Source organism: Schistocerca nitens, chromosome 1 (genome assembly GCF_023898315.1).
Source record: "Schistocerca nitens isolate TAMUIC-IGC-003100 chromosome 1, iqSchNite1.1, whole genome shotgun sequence".
NCBI classification, from domain to species: Eukaryota; Metazoa; Arthropoda; class Insecta; order Orthoptera; family Acrididae; genus Schistocerca; species Schistocerca nitens.
In genome coordinates this window covers 408,356,653-408,377,495 of record NC_064614.1, presented here as the reverse complement: position 1 = coordinate 408,377,495, position 20,843 = coordinate 408,356,653, and the positions used below count along the sequence as shown (strand labels likewise).

The 20,843-nt window shown below is 40.4% G+C and overlaps 1 protein-coding gene across 3 annotated transcripts in view; it reads left to right on the top strand.

Moving 5' to 3' along the window:
• LOC126249631 (ankyrin repeat domain-containing protein 13D) overlaps nt 1-20,843 on the top strand; it is a 140,462-nt gene that overhangs the window by 59,077 nt on the left and 60,542 nt on the right. For 2 of the 3 annotated variants that reach the window (XM_049951310.1, XM_049951323.1), the window contains exons 4-8: nt 874-919; nt 10,911-11,054; nt 11,779-11,847; nt 15,268-15,448; nt 18,316-18,541. In XM_049951310.1, the coding sequence (XP_049807267.1) occupies nt 874-919; nt 10,911-11,054; nt 11,779-11,847; nt 15,268-15,448; nt 18,316-18,541 (666 nt within the window). The remainder of the gene's footprint in view (nt 1-873; nt 920-10,910; nt 11,055-11,778; nt 11,848-15,267; nt 15,449-18,315; nt 18,542-20,843) is intronic. The other variant, XM_049951317.1, reaches the window with a different exon arrangement.

Sequence of the window (20,843 nt, the reverse complement as noted above, 5' to 3'; positions counted from 1 at the left end):
TCAGGCTGGCAACCCATACATTTGGGAAAGTCCTCAGGCAAGCAGCTGATAAAGATCCTGTGTTGAACGTGGCTAGTAATATTATAGAATTTCTTGTTGCTGTTGAGACATTTGGTTCTAATTTTACAGTATCCTCCAAAAGTTAGTATAAAATTTCAAAATTGTTACATGCAATAATATAAATGCTTTCAGTAAAATCTTCGTGGTGAAGGCAGGAGGAGCGTGGTGGTGGTGGTGGTGGGGGGGGGGGGGGGGGGGGGCGGCGTTATCATGACCCTGCCCCTCAGGCTTGGATCTGCACCTGCTATTAGTTAACAATATTCATAAACTGCTACCTCCAGATTTATGGCAATTTTACAAGAGGTGGGAAAAATGGCAAATTTTGTGACATTTCATGAAACTGCCAATTTAACACTATTATTCACATCATCGTTTATGCCAAATTTTGATGTGCGTATCCATGAGTAATTTACTTCTTGTAAATGGAACACGTCCTCCCACATGCTGAAAAGTGCAATTATCTTTATTTGCATGGAGCTATTCTGTGAATTTGTCAATACTTGTTCTTGTCATAGACTTCCCTGCTCCAAAGCAGATACATTGTAGTTCTACTTTTATAACCTGTCTATATCTATGTGCAGGAGATATCTCATAAACAAAACTATCTTCTCCATTTCCCTTTCCTCAGGCTGTTACATTTTCCCTTTCTTCCCATCATCACACTTCCCCTCGAAATAGGTCTTTTTATGCAAGAACTGAATTACAGAAATTGCTCTGGTCTTAATGATATCCTATGTTTTTTCCTGTTTTTCTGTGAAGTTTATTATTTATTTATTTTTATGGAACGTATTACAATTTCTTTGTTTTTTCTAGGCACCTGACTTCTACGTTGAAATGAAGTGGGAATTCACTAGCTGGGGTAAGTACAACTCTTGTTTTCCACTTTTATTTCAATGTTCTTAAAGATTGTTCCTTCACTTGGACTACTTGACTTGGTCTTTAGTTCTCCAGCACTGTTAGTAAATCCTATCCAACATGTGGTATTTCTGTTTTAAGGGCAGTAGGCCATGGTGTAAGGTATGTTACATTGCTTAACATTTCATCTCCTAATGTACAAGCCATTCTCAGTGGCTATGAAGGTATCTGTATAGCCTCTGAGGATGCTTGCAACATTAGGGGATGGAATGTTAGGCAGTGAAACTAGCCTTCATGCATGGCATAATGCCCATAAAACACAAATCACTATGAATGTAAATACTGGCCATGAAACCTTTTTCGTACGATGCATTTGACATTGTTTGTGGGGTTGGTTTAGCTGTTCTGCAGTAAGTGGTGTACTCATGAATTATAGCCAGTACTTTTGTTGCACTTAAAAACCAATTATTTTGTTCTTCTTTCAAACTTACACTTAATTTGTGTTTATCATATGTATTTGCATGCTCCTTAAGTGGTTTAGTTAGTAATTGCTTGTTGTTGGTTAAATTGAATCTTTATTTTAAGAAATTATTTGAACCTCTGAGAAGCTGACCTCTGTGTTACAGAACATAGTCAGAAGTTGCTTAGAGAGACAAGAGATACAAATTGAATCTCTGTGCTGGTTAAAAAAAAATTGACAAATTGAATCTCTGTGCTGGTTAAAAAAAATTGTAGTAACACTGGCCAGTTTGAAGTTAGTTTTTTTGTTGATGATAACTTCCTGCTTAAGTGAGTGGTGGAGAGTAGGTGTGACTGATGGGGATAGGAGCCACAGCAGACTGTGGTTACAATGGCAATCATCTTCTATGGAACAGTGTCATTACAGTTTTCACATTAAAGTCCCCTGGTTTTAAAAGCTCAAAATTGTTTATTTGACTTTAGTCTAATTTTGAAGAGTGTTTTGATTGGTTTCCAGAGAAAGGGCAATGAGCGATGAAGATATCAGACATTGCGCTGAGTTGTGTAGAAACCAGCATACCACCTGAAAAGTTTTGATAGAATATTAACAGATATATCAGGATCTACATCTGCATCTACATACATACTCCGCAATCCACCATACGGTGCGTGGCGGAGGGCACCTCGTACCACAACTAGTATCTTCTCCTCCTGTTCCACTCCCAAACAGAACGAGGGAAAAATGACAGCCTATGTGCCTCTGTACGAGCCCTAATCTCTCTTCTCTTATCTTTTTGGTCTTTCTGCGAAATTTAAGTTGGCGCCAGTAAAATTGTACTGCAGTCAGCCTCAAATCCTGGTTCTCTAAATTTCTTCAGTAGCAATTCACGAAAAGAACGCCTCCTTTCCTCTAGAGACTCCCACCCGAGCTCCTGAAGCATTTCCGTAACACTCGCGTGATGATCAAACCTACCAGTAACAAACCTAGCAGCCCGCCTCTGAATTGCTTCTATGTCCTCCCTCTATCCGACCTGATAGGGATCCCAAATGCTCGAGCAGTCCTCAAGAATAGGTCGTATTAGTGTTTTATAAGCGGTCTCCTTTACAGATGTACCACATCTTCCCAAAATTCTACCAATGAACTGAAGACGACTATCCGCCTTCCCCACAACTGCCATTACATGCTTGTCCCACTTCATATCGCTCTGCAATGTTACGCCCAAATATTTAATCGACACGACAGTGTCAAGTGCTACACTACTAATGGAGTATTCAAACATTACAGGATTCTTTTTCCTATTCATCTGCATTAATTTACATTTATCTATATTTAGAGTTAGCTGCCATTCTTTACACCAATCACAAATCCTGTCCAAGTCATCTTGTATCCTCCTACAGTCACTCAACGATGACACCTTCCCGTACACCACAGCATCATCAGCAAACAGCCACACATTGCTATCCACCCTATCCAAAAGATCATTTATGTAGATAGAAAACAACAGCGGACCTACCACACTTTCCTGGGGCACTCCGGATGATACCCTCACCTGCGATGAACACTCACCATCAAGGACAACGTACTGGGTTCTATTACTTAAGAAGTCTTCGAACCACTCACACACTTGGGAACCAATCCCATATGCTCGTACCTTACTTAGGAGTCTGTAGTGGGGCACCGAGTCAAACGCTTTCTGGAAGTCAAGGAATATGGCATCCGTCTGATACCCTTCATCCATGGTTCGTAAGATATCATGTGAAAAAAGGGCAAGTAGCGTTTCGCAGGAGCGATGCTTTCTAAAGCCGTGCTGATGCATGGACAGCAACTTCTCTGTCTCAAGGAAATTCATTATATTCGAACTGAGAATATGTTCGAGAATCCTGCAACAAACCGATGGTAAGGATATTGGTCTGTAATTTTGAGGATCCGTCCTTCTACACTTCTTATATACAAGCGTCACCTGCACTTTTTTCCAGTCGCTCGGGACTTTACTTTGGGCAAGAGATTCGCGATAAATGCAAGCTAAGTAAGGAGCCAGTGCAGTAGAGTACTGTCTGTAGAACTGAATTGAAATCCCATCAGGACCTGGCGATTTATTTATTTTCAACCCATTCAGCTGCTTCACAACCCCAGGGATGTCTATCACTATGTCCTCCATACGGGAATCTGTACGAGACTCAAACGGCGGTATGTTTGTACGATCCTCCTGTGTGAAAGATTTCTCAAATGCTCAATTTAAAATTTCAGCTTTCGTTTTGCTGTCTTCCGTTGCCAGGCCAGGCTGATTAGTGAGTGACTGAATGGAAGCCTTCGACCCGCTTAATGATTTTACGTACGGCCAGAATTTCCTTGGGTTTTCAGCAAGATCTTTTGCTGAGGTATGACGGTGGTAGTGGTTGAATGCTTTGTGCATCGCTCATTTTACAGCAGCACGAATCTCTACTAACTTTTGCCTGTCCCCATTCTCCCGATCTTTCTTGTACCGCGAGTGCAACTGCCTTTGCTTCCTGAGCATTCTCCGAATTGCGCTGTTAAACCACGGTGTGTCTTTTCCGCCCGTAACCCACTTTTTCGGCACATACTTGTCCAATGCGTGATTTACAATGTGTTTAAAATTTGCCCATAATTCTTCCACGTCCATTGTACCGGAAGTAAATCAAGTCGATTCATTTACTAAGAGGGATGCTAACAACTGCTTATCTGCTCTTTCTAGTAAGAATACTCTCCTAGCCTTCTTGACCGACTTCTTAACTTTCGTAACCATAGTCGTAATGACAACATCATGATCACTAATCCCTGTCTCAACACTGACACCGTTGATGAGGTCTGGTCTGTTCGTGGCTACCAGATCTAAAATATTTCTATTACACGTTGGCTGTCGATTTAGCTGCTCAAGACAGTTTTCGGATAATGTGTTCAAAAGTAATTCACACGCCGGCTTGTCTGTACCACCTGTAATGAATCCATAGACATCCCAATCTATACTAGGTAGGTTGAAGTCACCTCCGAATGACATAAACCTGATTCCTCAGTGGACACATATTGCCCAATGCGGTTTCCGAAAGCATCGTTCTGCAGTTGACCATCTTTTTGCTCTCTCCACTTAAATCATAACAATTTTCTCAGAAAACTCCAAACGGTAGCAATAGTTTTTTACCTGGAGAGGGCATACGATACCTGTTGGAGGACAGGCATCCTCCGCACACTGTTCTCTTGGGGCTTTTGATGTCGACTACCCCTTTTTATTCGTGAATTTATGACAGAGCACACATTTAAGGTGTGGGTGAACACTACTCTCTCCCGTACTTTCTCCCAAGAAAATGGGGTGCCCCAGGGCTCCGTGCTAAGTGTTGTACTGTTTGCCATCACCATAAATCCAACTATGGATTGTCTCCTTCCCAGCTTCTCGGGCTCCCGCTTTGTCTAACATTTTGCAATCTGTTACAGCTCTCAGTGGACCGGCCTCCTTGAACGACATCTTCAAAAATGTCTCAATCACCTCCACTCATGGAGAATCGAAACCGACTTCCACTTTTCTCCCAGTAAGACCCTCTGTGTAAATTTTTGGCATTGTACAGTGTTTCCTCTGCCTTCCCTACATCAAGGCACTGTCGACCTTCCGTTTGCGGATGTCGCTAAATTCTTGGGCCTTGTGTGTCACAGTTAACTGTGCTGGTCTTCCCACATTTAATATCTTTTGGCTCGCTGTCTGTGACCCCTGAACGCCCTACGTGTTCTGAGTGGTACCTCCTGGGAAGTGGACTGACTGGTCCTCCTCCTGCCTATATCGTGCCTTAGTGTGCTCAAAATTGGACTATGGAAGCATAGTTTACTGCTCTTCACGACCGTCTATTCTTCGGCATCTCGACTAGCCCCATCAACAGCCTTTACGCTGAGACTGCTGAACCTATGCTGTCCAATCGGCAAGCTGTTCTACTGAGTTGTTATGCTAGTCGTCTGTCTTCCATGCCTACTCATGCGACCCACGTCCTTTTTTTCGATGCCTCCTTGGATTTAGGGTATGCAGGCCCCCCTTCCTCTCTACAGTCACCAGGAGTCCACTTCCGCCAACTGCTATGTTCTCCTTCGTTCCACTTTTGTAAAACTTTGTGGACAAATGGGGGTACGGTGCCACCTAGGCGTTGTCGCCGGACCAGCCTGCTCTGTGACCTTTGTCAGCTTTCCAACTGTAGTCTCCCCCCCCCCCCCCCCCCCCTCCAATAGTTTATATTCGGTCATTTGCTGCTCTATGCGCACAAATGGAGGATGCCACATTTATTTGCACTGATGGGCTCAAAAACCACATTTGGTGTTGGGAGTGCCTATATTGTTGGCAACACCCCTAATAGATTTTGGCTTCCCGACCAGTGTTCAGTTTTTACTGCGGAGCTTTAAGCTGTTCTCCAGGCTATCCAATACGTCCTTCGCCATAAGCGGCTACAGTATATTATATGCTCGGATTTGCTCAGCTCTCTCCTCAACCTCCAAGCTCTTTATCCTGTCCAACCTCTGGTCCATCATATTCAGGACTTGCTCCACTTGGGAGGCGTCTCTGTGGCATTCCTCTGGATCCCAGGGCATGTTGGAATCCGTGGAAACGAGGCAGCCGATATAGCGGCCAAGGCGGCAGTCTCTCTTCCTCGGCCCACTGTTCGCATGGTTCCCATAGCCAACCTACAGAGCCTTTTATGTCGCCATATTGCTCTTTTATAGCATACACAGTGGTCTACGGTACCCGATAATAAATTACGGGATGTAAAACCTCTTCCCTGTGCTTTGACCTCTTCCTCCCGGCCTTGTTGTTGGGAGGAGGTAATTTTAACTAGACTTCGGATAGAGCACTGTCTTTTTAGCCATCGACATCTTTTAAGTGGCGATCCTCCCCCACTCTGTCCCCACTGCTCTCAACCGTGGATGGTGTAAAGCTTTTTGAGTATAGTGTGAGGGATTGTAAATAAGTGTTCTTGTCAGAGCCATAGCAAAGTGGTCTAGTGCAGTGCTTGCCAGTTCACTGAGTTGAGTTCGATTCTTGCTTCTCGCTGCTTTCTTCTTCTTCTTCGTCTTTTAATGAGATATGTTTTTCCCGATTCGTAATTTTGACTATTTTCCAACATATAACAGTGGTCTCTTCAGCTTTGAACGGCATCTCAACACATGCCTGTGGTGGTTTTTTAATAAAAAGTATTGTATTTTTGGAAAACAGAAATGCAAGAAGAATTATCACAAGTGAAGCGAATCATGAAAATATCAAAACTGCAACTTTAGATGAAGATTTAAAAAAGAATTTCACCAACACTTTTCATTACACTTTTTTAGTTAAAAAGGCATGATCACCAAAAGTCCTGTGTTTGGGGGCCCTGTAGCAATAGCTATGAGTCAAACAATTGCAGAGCAGGTTATTGAAATTATTCATATTAATTTCAAACAATGGAAAGTCCATGTTAGAACATCAACAATTACGTGAAGGATAAATTGCTACTCACCATAAAGATGACGCATGAGTTGCAGATAGGCACAATGAAAAGACTGTTAACCATTTAGATTTTGGCCAAAGTCTAAATCAGAAGGGAGGAACACACACACACACATTCTCTCAAGGAAGCACACCTCTCACACATGACAGTTATAGCTCTGGCTGTTCAGGCTAGACATAAACTGAAACATGTAAAATGGGAGCAACAATCCATAGTGGAGTGCAGGAGGGGGAGGGATAGCAGGATATGGGTGGGGGAAGAGGAAACAGTGCTGCCTGGCAGAGCATGCAGGGTTTAGAGGTGGCAGATGGGGATACCTGGTGCAGTGTGGGAGGCTGTGGGGGAGGGTGGGAAGGGAAAAAAGGGAGCAGAAAGGAGAGAAGCAGAGAAGGGGAAAGGATTTATGGCTGCATTGATGGAGAACAGTGTGCACTGAGAGTGAGGGAATGAGAGTTGGGAGGAGGTGATGGCACAGAAGGGAGATGTGGAAACTAGGTTAGGGGTGTGGGGACAGTAAGTTACCATAGGTTGAGACAGAGATAATTTTGGAAGTGGAGAATGTGTTGTGTAAGGATAACTCCCATCTGTTCCATTAAGAAAAGCTGGTGGTGGAGGGTAGAATTCAGACAGTCTGGGTTGTGAAACAGCGATTAAAATAAAGCATGTTATGTCCAGCTACATATTGTGCAACAGGATGGTCCAATTTGCTCTTGGCTACAGTTTAGCAATGGCCATTTGTCATGGTGGATAGCAAGTTAGTAGTCTACCAATAGGAAAAGCTGAGCAGTGATTCAAGCAGAGCTGGTATGTGACATGGCTGCTTTCACAGGTGGCCCGGACATGGGATAGGCTAAGCCTGTGACAGGACCGGAATAGGAAGTGTTGGGTGGATGTATTGTGCAGGCCTTGCACCTGGGGCTTCCACAGGGATATGATTACTGTGAGAAGGGATTGGGCATGGAAGTGGTATAAAGATGTGCTGGGATGTTGTGGAGGTTGGTTGGATGATGGAACACTACTTCCAGAGGGGTATGAAGGATCTTGGGTAGGCTGTCCCTAATTTCAGGGCATGTTTATAGCTAATCAAAGCCCTGGGGAAGAATGTGGTTCAGTTGCTCCAGTCCAGAGTGGTATTAGGTGATTTTTTTTGGGGGGGGGGTGCACTCATTTTGTAGCTGGTTCTTGGGAGTGGTAGGAGGATTTGGGGTGTGTGAGGATATGGCACGGGAAATATTCCATGGGGATAGTGACAGTGGAGCCATCAGAGAGGATGTGGTCATCGTCCAGGAAAGTAGCATGCTGGGCTGAGGAGATCCAGTCATTGTTGAGAAGTACTCTTTTATTTGTAGCAGGTTCCTTCTTTTAAGCACAGGCATCAATGTGGATGATGGCAATTCTAACAAATATTCCTCTCACACTTTGGTGTCCTTGGGTAATAGGAAGAAAGTCGTCGATTTTGCTAAAGCTCATCCACAGTGGAAGTTCCCATCATTAAAACAGCAATTTCTATCTTTAGAAAAACAAAACAAAAAGTCTTTAGATTTGGAGGAAAGAAATAGAACAAGGCAAAATTGCATTCATCATCTCCAAAACATGGAAAAGATTTCAGACTTACAAGGCTGTTAGGAACAAGCGGCGATGAAAACATTACAACAATGGGCAATGGAAGTTGCATTCCCATACTTGCCAGACAAATTTCACTTTATTGCTAGTACGAGGTCTGTTCAAAAAATTCTGAGACATTTGTAATTTCATGCCAGTGGTGTGTTGGAGCGAAATGCGGTTGGCACCCTTCACAAATCTGTGTTTAATGTGTAACTTCCAGGAGTTTCATTGTCGAATGTCTGTTAGTTATTGTTTGTTAAGTGCTGTACTGAGTAGAAGATTGTGTCGCACAGTTTGCAAATTTAGAGATGGCAGAGTTGGAGGAGCAATGTATCCGGATTAAATTTTCCGTGAAACTCAAGAAAACTGTTACAGAGGCACACCAGATGATGCAGAAAGTCTATGGTGATGAGTGCTTAAGCGGTATTTGGTGTTATGAGTAGTTCACATGCTTTAAAAATGTGAGGAAGGAAGTTAAAGATGACCCTCGTTCAGGACACCTTTTGATGTCTTCCGACAACGCTCATGTCAGAAACATCAACTAAATTGTGCGTGCCAATCAAAGACTGGCTGTCCAAGAAATTGCAGAAGAATTTAACGTTTCAGTTGGATCATGTCATGAAATCATGACAGGGCATCTTGGAATGCTCTGTGATGCTGCCAAGGTTGTCCCACAGCTCATGAGTCAAGACCAGAAAGACTGTCACCTCACAATCTGTGAAGAGCTTTTGGATTGTGCAAATGAGAATGAGCTGTTCCTTAAGAGATGGTTAAGATGTTGAGACCAAGATTCAGTCTTCACAATGGGTTGGGAAAGTTTCTACAAGACTGAAAAAACTCATCAGATCAAGTTAAATGTCAAAGCCATGCTGATAGTTTTCTTTGACTTTGAAGAATTAGTTCATCATGAATTTGTGCCAGAGGGTCAAACTGTTAATCGATGGTACTATTGGGATGTGTTGCGAGAAGGAAATGGCCTGAAATGTGGTGAGACAATTCAGGCCCTTGCATCACGATAACGTACCTGCACATTCATCCCTTTTGGTTCAAGAATATTGTGCAAAAAACAAAATGGCTGTGCTGTCTTATCCTCTGTACTCTCCAGACCTGGCACCTGCAGGCTTTCTTTTATTTCCTAAGTTGAAAACCCTGTTGCAAGGACGAAGATTTGCAATGTTAGATGAGGAAAAAGGAAAGTTACAGATGGTGCTTTTGCGATCCAGCAAGAGGCATACCAAGACAGCTTCCAGAAATTGAAACAGCATTGGGAGTGGTGTGTCGATTGTGGAAGAGAGTATTTTGAAAGAGACCATGAACAATAAGTAAAAGGTAAGTGTAGAAAAATATTGTGGACAAAGTTCCGGAATTTTTTGCACCTCTCATACGTAGGTAATAAACTTCAAATTTAAACATTCAATAGCACAGAAAAAATCACCAAATTTGTCAACAAAAATGATGTTGCAACTTTGAAAGATATGCTGGAATCTGCAGAAAAGTTCTGTAGACACATGGGCAGATAACACCAAACTTCAAGCTGGATTACATAATTAATACTGACCAAACTTTATCCTAGTATGGAGCAATGTAATACGGGATATTGGATTACAAGTATGCAGAGACAATTGTGGTGAAATGACTCACTGTCTACAAAACCACCCACACTTACGGAGTGCAGTACTGTGTAACCCTTCAATGAAACTATTGCTACTTGCATTTTTTATGTATGCAAGAGCCTGACAATATGTAAGTATTGTAACGAAATTGAATATACTAATTTTACATATATAAACTGAGTGCTCTAAATACATTTAAATTTTTTAAGTAACAGACTAACAGTGCAAGAATTAATTTAAAATGGGGGGGGGGGGGGAGGAAGCAACCACAATTGAACACAAGCCTGTGAATTGACATTCGATGCTCTTGACCATTGTTGCACCACAGCACTAACAGAAACATTGTTGCTTAAAATCCCTTACATTGTACTTGAATATCTTCAGAGAGCGTTTTCTCTTTTCCTGTGACCCAATGAAGTGAGATACTCTTTTGGAAGGGTTGTCTGCCTGGTTCTATCCACAGTTTGAACCAAATTGGTGAGATCTGCCCCAAGCCCTCCCCTTGTTAGTAAAACATTTTTATGATATTTCTGTGTTTGTATGTGAAGGATAACAAACTGAAACCTTGCCTAAATAACCCCTACGTGTATTCCACAAATACTCTACTTCACTGAGTAGCTGCTTCCTTTGTGTAGTGCACCCCCTGACCTATGAAGCAGCTTTTGAAGTATATATTAATGGAGATACAAGTGGCACTGTGTTCACCAGTTATATTACTCAGCACCGACTATCAACACAAGTATTGGTTTTGTTTAAAATTAGTTCATTTCAATGAGTACTTGAATAAAAAGTTTTTTTTTTTTTTTTTTTTTTTTTTTTTTTTTTTTTTTTTTTTTTTTGCAGTACCACTGGTATCTCGGATGTGTCCAAGTGATACCTATAAAGTGTATAAACAAGGCTCAAATGTACGGATTGATACTACTCTTCTTGGATTTGACCAGACTAACTGGCAGAGAGGAAATAGGAGCTATATATTTAAAGGACAAAGTAAGTTGTCCACATTTGACTTATGACAATAGTGTATGCATTTTGTAGCTTTGTTAAATGTAGTAATTCTGTAATAAATTTGTTGTTGAACTTGTTAATTTTACTGCATTATATAATAATGTTTTGGTTTCAATAAAACTTAGTTTTTCTGCTTAGAAGACTAAATGTCACTTCTTTTTTTAATTTGTTTAGAACCAGCTACACATCGTGCTCTTATATTTCATTAATACTTGCTACATCATTACTGACTGAAGTTAAAAGAAAAAAGTACAGTGTTGTAAATGAGCAGGTTATCAAGGAGTTGGATTTTTATTCCACTCTCTGTCTCCATACAATTTTATTTCTTACAACTCTGTTATCTGTAAAAGAGTTTGTAGATATTTCCACAAGCTTCTGATTATGTTACCATCATTGACAAGAATCCAGCTAAATAGGAGTTTACTGAAAATATTTCACGTCTGCAAACTAATCCCATTTTACATGTGATCTCATTCATTTTGTTCTGTAAAAGGGAAAGCAGGGGGAAAATGTCCAATAAGTAGTGGTAATGCAATGAATAGAAATATAACACTTTTCACACATCATGTTTTTCTTCTACTTGGACTTCCTGATCAGTTATTTCAGTTGCTGAAAAAAGGGAAGTATAAAATGAATAGCTAAATTGTTGACATGTATTTGGATGCTGGATAGACTTACTGTATGTGTTATTTCTTAATTTCAACAGACATAGCAACTCCCACAGTGATCCGCTGTGATAGAAGCTATATTTTCAAACTGCAGACAGCTGAAACAGGTGATGAGAATTTCGGCCAAATACATTTTTCTTTTATTTTTGCATTGAGTTGCTTCTTGTACTCTTTGTAGCACTCTAGCTGTAAAGCACTTTCCTGCAGAAGTTGTTGAAATGTCTTAGAAAGTAAATTTAATTCAGTTTGGTTCTCTGGCACTGGAAGTTTAATTTCAAGTATTAATCCCTGTAGATTGTATGGAATTTCAAGATGTGATCAGAGTTTTGGTTCATTACAGGTATTACCAAAGTAGCCTCATCAAACGTAAATGTTTGCTTGATTTTCCTTGCATTTCTCATTTGTGCTTCTTTGGTGGTTTGATGGGCATGTTTCAATGAAGTACATGTGATATTCGTTTGTTCTTTTAACTGTGAAATGGTTTGTAATGCAGACTGAAGTATCACCAGTCTCTGCATACAAGAAACAAATTGTAAGAAGAATTTTTAAAAATTACATTTAACACATCAGAAGTTTAGGTCTGTTCATGTATTGGGTTTCTGTAATCACTGTTGAAAAGTGTTGTATTTTGTGTGGGCTTTGCAGGTAATTAATTGGTTCTCAGATTCTGTCCAAGTTGACCAATGTTTTGGATATGGCTTTTCTTCCATTTCTTATTGAGAATAATTTTTACACAAAATCTTTGTTGGTCATTTACTCGGTCATTGCCCAGGGTTTCAAGTAGTTTTTAAATCTAAAAGACAAAATACATTTTGAAGTGCGTGAAACTGCAGGTTTGCACAGGTGTTTAAGTTGTTTTATACAGTAAAGATAATTCGATGAAATGTTCAGGAACTAAAAGCCATGAAAGAAAGTAAATGTTGACACATGATGTAAATAGATATTGCTTATGATTTTTGAGAGTTTCAGCATATTAAATCTGTGTTCATGAATTTATTTTCATTTGTGTCTTCAAAAACTGGAAATTACAGGAGCAAAGGTTTCATAAGTATTATCTTTACATTTTATTTGTCCTCAAACTTATATATAACTGTTTTCATATACTAAATGCAGTTTGCTGAACTGTATCTATTGTGGGATTGAAAAAGAGGAAGGGGATGCAGTAACACATTGGTTCTAGTGACATTAATTCTACAGGTACATTATGACTGGCTGAAATTAGCATTATAACTCTATAAATTTGGCACTCTGAGCAACATCAATTCAGTCTGCTTTCAGTTCAGCCTTCTCTTTTCCAGTTATTGATGAGGAGACCTGAGATTCTGTACATGGTGTCAGATTGTGTGTGTGTGTGTGTGTGTGTGTGTGTTTGTGTTCAGTTGTTCCCAGAGTGGTCTTCTTCTCAAGCATAGAATTAGTGAATTTTTCAAAGATATAACTCTACTACAAACAAGTGTAGGTAGTGGAATTCATTAGGAAGTAGTAGTATTTTCAGTTCCTTTAGTGGAGGTCCGATAATATCTCAGCCTTCATCAAATTTCCTTGTTTACCTTTTTTTTCATATTAGTATAATGTTTACAATTTAACACTATCACTGTTGCATAGAGTAAAAATGTTGCATTAATGTAATTTATAGGCTGCCCCTTTTATGAAGAGTGGTTGTATTCGTGTATTTGCAGAATGTTGCATCATTGAAATGTATGATAAACTTCTCTTCATTGTGTTGTATTAGCTTTCCTATGATTCAGTGCAGAAATTGTTGATATCTACAATAATCAATTTTTGCTTGTATAACTGCTTGTATCAAATTATTAAAGTTACATGTGTGTGTGTGTGTGTGTGTGTGTGTGTGTGTGTAGACTAATACCCCAAATTGAAGAAAATCCATCTTACTCTAAGGCTCATATGCAAGGATCAGTCAGTGCCCAGTGAACCACTGGCATGAACGTAATTTGAGACACTTTTAGGGAGAAACGGATTGAACTCTCCAACATTATTATCAAAATATATAATAGTGATGTGATGTGGTCCTTTGTAAGGTTTAATTGCTCTTAAAATCTCATTCTACATATCTAGACATGTTTGGTTTGGTTTTTAGTTGGCTTAAGCCTTTGTAAGAAGGAAGATGTACGCTCTGACATCTTGGTTAATGGGAATATGTTTAGATGATTTTCCCCTCCCTCATAATAAAATAATAGTTTTCCCTTTCATGTTTTTCCTTATATTTTATCCACACAATTATAAATAGTGTTCCACATTTTGATACGGTCCTTTTTACACCCTAGAACTAATATTTCTGCTTCAAATTTTTTGAAATCAACTTCAGCAGTGGTCATGAGAAGATATTTCCACTCACTGTTAGATAGTAGGATATATTTTGGCATTTGTTATGGGCATAAATTAAGGCATGTACAGTAATAAGTGATTTTTTAAAAATCGTTGCACCATGGAATTACTGAGCAAAATGATGTGTATGGACAAATAGTTCTGAGATGGACTTTTTCTGTTTGACTGCTTAGGTCAGCAATTAGGTGCTTCTTATGTACAGCACTAAAGAAATACTATGCTGCTAGACAGTGAGTTGAGTGTGCATACCTTGTAAAATTTACTTTGATGATTTGTTCTGAATATTGAAAGTAGCATAGTTTTTGGTGCTACAATGCTTCAACTGTATGTTAAATACATGTGATATTGGATTGCACATATTTCATAGTGGTAGAAGCAAGTTTATGTTTGAGAGTTTACACTGACTTTACAGTGCCACAGAACTGATATTTGTGCCCCTTGATTATAATCCGCAAGTAAGCAAATGCAAAACAATAGGATATAAAGTTCAATTGATTTAGTCCATCGTCAAGTTAAACCTGATGAAAAAAATTTTGCAATTATATATTTGTTTTGTGAGATACTTTTGCGTATGCTACTGCTAATTACATAAATCCATCATTTGTCTCTAATACATTAAGTTTCTTGATGAAATGTTAAGTGTTTTTTCTGTGCTATGTACAGTGTGATTACTTGCAGTGCTGCGAAAAAGGATATGCAAAAATATGCAGTATTTATAAAGTAGGTCTTCGATTATCCTCAACCCTTCCAGATTCGACTACAGATTTCCTTTTTGCTATGATGATATGAGGTGTTCCTTGAATCATACATAAATTTAGTATCTAATTTATTCCCAGGTATTTAGAATCTTGATTCCTTGTTAGGTATTAAGAGGAGGAGAAAGACAAATTACTATTGATTGTTAAAGAGCAGTTATAACATGTTGGACTTAAATAACTCTATCATTATTGGAGTTTACATTACCTTTATTTAAAACATTTTTCACACACACACACACACACACACACACACACACACACACACACACACTTCTGCATTCAATCTCCTTCACTCTTTTTCATCTCCTCCTCCTCCTGCTCCTCCTCCTTTGGTTCCTGAAAAATAGATGTCAAACTTCATAGCTTCTTGTGCACTAGTGCAAACAAAGTGATCACAGGCTCTGTCTTTGAATATTTTATCAGGTGATTCTGCTGTTATGATGGAAGTGGATCATGAGACAAAACAAGTCTATGTTGAACAGATGCGTATGATATCTCCAGAAGAACTTCAGTACCTACAACCTTCAGAAGAAGCAATTTCGTCACGTCTTACAACACCTATTGTTACAACTTATATAGATACGGATAAAATTAGTTTTGAAAGGTAGGTGATAGTAATGCACACTATCAGATAATAACTTTTCTTATCAGTAAATGTTAATACAAGATCAACAGATAGAATAGATATTGCAGTAAATGCCAGTAAAAGAACATCAAATGTTTCAAACTGCCGCCTCCTCTGGCTGCTCGAGTCCCGAGGTCACCTAAGCCGCTCCCAGTGTGGTTTCAGGCGCTACCATTCCACTCTTGACAACTTCATTCACTGGAGATGGTGATACAGGAGTCCTTCTTCTGCTGAAACCATTTAGTTTGTGTGTATTTTGACCTTGAAAAGGCGTATGACACTACTTGGAGATACAACGTCCTTTGCCAACTTCAGGAATGGGAACTACGTGGACGCCTACTGCTTCTGATCCAATCCTTTCTCGAGGACCGGAGTTTTCGTTATCACATTGGCAATGCCATGTCTGATTGCTTTGTTCAGGAGAATGGTGTGCCCCAGGGCAGTGTCCTCAGTGTACAATTGTTTGCCATCGCTATCAATGGCATTTCCTCTGCAGTCATAAACCCTGTCAGATGCTGCTTGTTTGTGAATGACTTTGCAATCTTTACTCTTCCTCTGATCTTACGGCGACGACGAGGCAGCTACAGCTGACCATTAGGATGCTGGAAACTTGGGCCCAGGCAACTGGTTTTCAGTTTTCACCTGAGAAGACTATGTGTGTCAATTTTAATCATGCTCGTTGGAGTTTTAACCAATCAGAGCTTACAATGGGAGACCGTATTTTACATTTTCAAGACACTGTGCGCTTTTTGGGTTTATTATTTGACTCGAAATTAACATGGCTCCCACACCTGAAAGACCTACGAACAAAGGGCTTCCAGTTGTTGAACATAAAGCAGAAAAACATGGGGAGCTGACAGATCCCGGCTCCTGCAGTTTTATAGGGCATTTGTTCGATCACGCCTAGACTATGGCAGCATGGTCTGCGGATCGGCCTGACCTCCTATATCAGGATGTTAGATGCTGTCCACCATGAGGCATTTGGATATCGACTGGAGCCTTTCGGACCAGCCCAGTTCAGAGTCTGTGTGCAAAGGCTGGTGCTCCTGCAGTTTTATAGGGCATTTGTTCGATCACGCCTAGACTATGGCAGCATGGTCTACGGATCGGCCTGACCTCCTATATCAGGATGTTAGATGCTGTCCACCATGAGGCATTTGGATATCGACTGGAGCCTTTCGGACCAGCCCAGTTCAGAGTCTGTGTGCAAAGGCTGGTGAACCACCCCTCTGGATTTGGCAACATATCCTTTTGGCTTAACAGGCACTGAAAATCTCAGCGTCACCTCAGTCATTGGCATTTAGTTCAGTGGTCCAACCCACCTTCAAATGTCTGTTCAGGAATTGGCCCCAAGCGACCTAGCCATTTGATATACGTGCTACGGACTGTGTCTAGGATCTGGATCTCATGGGCATGAAAATACACACCCAGGGATGGCATGCACTGCTGCCTTGGTGTCTTCAGAGGCCCAAAGTGATTTTAAGCTTGACACAGTACACGAAAAGTTGTACTCCAGATGTGGTTTCTACAACTTTGTTTTCGTCTGTTTTAAGTATGTACCACAGTTTTATCGCTATTTATACAAATGGATCCCAGCAGGAGAATGCTCTCGGTTGTTCTATGGTTTTCCCTGTTGGGATTTTTAAAGTGCATCTTCCAGAACAATTTACAAATTATGATGCGGAGTTGCATGGCATTCTGCCAGCACTGGAGAAGGTTCACAGACATCACCATACGAGTTTCTTGTCTGTTCCGACTCTCTTAGTGCACTGCAAACACTTCACCAAATGTATCCGATAGATCCACTGATTCAGCTCATCCATGACTCCTTACAGTGGCTCCAACGCTGTGGCAAGGAGGTGATCTTTTGCTGGGTACCTGGCCACGTTGGGATATAGGGTAACGACGTGGCTGACAAAGCTGCCAAGGAAGCACGTTGGGATGGTGCTGTCCATCAGTGTCCCATCCCGTTGCAATCTCATTTTCTGGCAGACGCATCGTGTGTCAGTGGGGAGACTTATTGGTTGCAGGTGTCAGACACAAACTACGGTCGCTCAAGTTGACCACAAACGCTTGGTGGACTTTCATGTCAGCCTCGCCACCGGAAGGAGGTTTTGCTTACCAGACTGCGCATTGGGCATAGCCCTTTCACACATGGCTTCCTCCTCTGACAGGAGGATCCACCATTCTGTGAAATTTGTGGCGTGCCACTTTCAATTCAGCATATTGTGGCGTGTGTCCTGTATACTTATATTAGGGCAGCCCTCGGTCTCGCTGGAGATCTGCCCACCATCCTCGCAGATACTGATACCAGTGGTAACAGAGTGGTAAAATTTTGTGAACCGTCAGGCCTCATTCCTAAACTGGTAAGGAAGGGCGGCAGACTTTAGTACATTATAAACTGCTCCGCAAGTGGGGACAGACCCATGAGATTTCATGTTGACTTTTCGTCAGAACGCTGATGGCCATGATGTTGAGCGCTCCCTCAACCCAAATAATCATAACCATCATTCTGTGGATGACTGCTTTCTTTCTGATGTTCTTAGGTCCTGTTGGAATTTATCTTATTAACACGCTATGACACTTCTAATAGATTTTGGTCAGATTATGTTGTTTTATGTACTTTAACAACTACTTCAATGTGCAGGATTGAATTAATAACCATTTAATTATTGCTCATTCTTTGAATATTACTGTTCATCTACGATTGGAGGATGCAAGTATTTGTTAGCTAAAATAAAGGAAATTTTTGCAATACATCGTAGAGTGCTGGTGGAGAAAATTGTGCATCTTAGTTGTTCATATTTCCTCTGTTTAATACTGTTTAACTTAAAATCTGTTCTCAGGAATAAGTCAGGTATTTGGGGATGGCGATCTGACAAAAGTGAACCAATCAATGGGCACGAATGCAAGGTCTTTGGAGCTAGCAATGTAGAACTCGTTACCAAAACTCGGACAGAACACCTTACAGAAACAGATAAAGCAAAAGCGAGATCGCCAAAGACACCATTGCAGTCATTCCTTGGAATAGCAGAAGTGGAAGAAAAACAAGTGGTACCAGAAGCAAATAATGTAAGTAGCCCCATGAGATTTATGTAAAGACATTATCTTATAAAACTACGACATAAATTTAAAAAAAATTAAATGTAGAAAAAAGGAATAGATAATTCATGATCGTCTTGCAGCTGAGGATGACTCTTGCTTGTCTCTTGTATTTAATGTTGTTTTTCTTTATAACCGACATGTAGGCATCTTCAGTGGTCTACAAAGGAAACAGCTTATAATAATTATTTGCTTAAATATTTTGTTTTGAATTGTGTGATTTACTGTTGCCATGTTTTTCTTCATTCATTGCGCTGGTTATGTTTAATTGAATGAAGATACCACAAAAGAAATAATGGAAGGAGTGACTGTAACCATTCAGAGTGTTGAGTAGTCAACGAGTATATAAAAAAGACTGAAAAATTTGTAAAATGGCGTTTCTTGCCTAGCACCTATTCAGCCACCAGACAACTTATAATTAGACACATGTAGTAAGTAAACAAAAGACTCTAAGGCTAGGCATGTACTGGGCTGTAGTGCAGCACAGTGAAGGAGAGGCAGGGTACCAGAGAGCAAGTCAGGTACGTGCAGCTACAGTAGTCATCAGAATGAGACGAGGTACTGGCAGAAGTGAAGCTGTGAGGACGGGGCGTGAGTCGTGCTCGGATAGCTCAGTTGGTAGAGCACTTGCCCGCGAAAGGCAAAGGTCCTGAGTTCGAGTCTCGGTCCGGCACACAGTTTTAATCTGCCAGGAAGTTTCATTTTACAGTAGTCATAATTACCTTATGAGATCTGGAACCTGGTGGTGGTGGCGGTGCTGTTCCTTTGTTGGTGCAATAAATTAAAAATGATTGACTACAAATAAACCTTCTAAATCAGCAGGGCTTAAAAGTCAACTGTACTAACAGCAACATTTGATGTGAATCACAGATTTACTGCATTTGATATAGGGCTAATGACTGTTTATTGATGGGAATGTAAATGTAAATACATTGTTATATCTAAAAACAAAGATGATGTGACTTACCATACGAAAGCGCTGGCAGGTCGATAGACACACAAACAAACACAATCATACACACAAAATTCTAGCTTTCACAACCAACGGTTGCTTCATCAGGAAAGAGGGAAGGAGAGGGAAAGACGAAAGGATGTGGGTTTTAAGGGAAAGGGTAAGGAGTCATTCCAATCCCGAGAGCGGAAAGACTTACCTTAGGGGGAAAAAAGGACAGGTATACACTCGCGCACACACCCATATCCAACCACAAGCAGACATTTGTAAATGTCTGCTTGTGTCTGTGTATGTGTGGTTGGATATGGGTGTGTGTGCGAGTGTATACCTGTCCTTTTTTCCCCCTAAGGTAAGTCTTTCCGCTCCCGGGATTGGAATGACTCCTTATCCTCTCCCTTAAAACCCACATCCTTTTGTCTTTCCCTCTCCTTCCCTCTTTCCTGATGAAGCAACCGTTGGTTGCGAAAGCTAGAATTTTGTGTGTATGATTGTGTTTGTGTGTCTATCGACCTGCCAGCGCTTTCGTATGGTAAGTCACATCATCTTTGTTTTTAGATATATTTTTCCTGCGTGAAATGTTTCCCTCTATTATATAAATACATTGTTAGATGCAAATAGAAGGAGTGGAACAGCTGAATTGTCTGTCACAGATCAAATAAACTATTAAGGGGTAATAATGCTGTGTGTTCTAAAGGGGGTTGAAGTATTTCCGTTGCTTGAAAATCTGATGTGACCTGCAGTGGCTAAGTTTCTGGTAATTATGGCAACGAAGTGTTCATTACAGACAGGTGTAACCACTACAAACAGTAGAAACTGCCAACAATCCAAATGCATGTTGGTTTGGAATATTCACGAAACTTCTTGAAATTAGTCGGTAAATGATGTGGTAAAGTTTGGATATGTAGTTCACAACTACACATCAGTAAATATGCTGTTGCTGGAAGGTGACAGAGGCACTGAAGAGTGACAAAAAAACCCTAAAAACTAACTTTATCCATTGCAGCAAAAATGCAAGCCAGAACTGCAATGTAAGCTTTTATAATAAGAAACAGCTGTAAAATTTACTTGTAATGTCAGGCTGCAAATTTCACTATGTTTATTTTGTAGGCTGGTACTAATTTATTTTTAAGGTAATTTTCTGTAGCAGTACTTCGCTTATTTCTTCAGCTATCCTCTCACACTGAATTTTTAAGAGTTTTGTCCGTACAATTGGGATAAGTCATATGGTACAGAAGACAATTTCTGCACAATAGTTCTATCAAATCTTCTGAAATCATAACAGTTAGTTGTAGAATGAATTCACTGTACAGCACGTTGCCA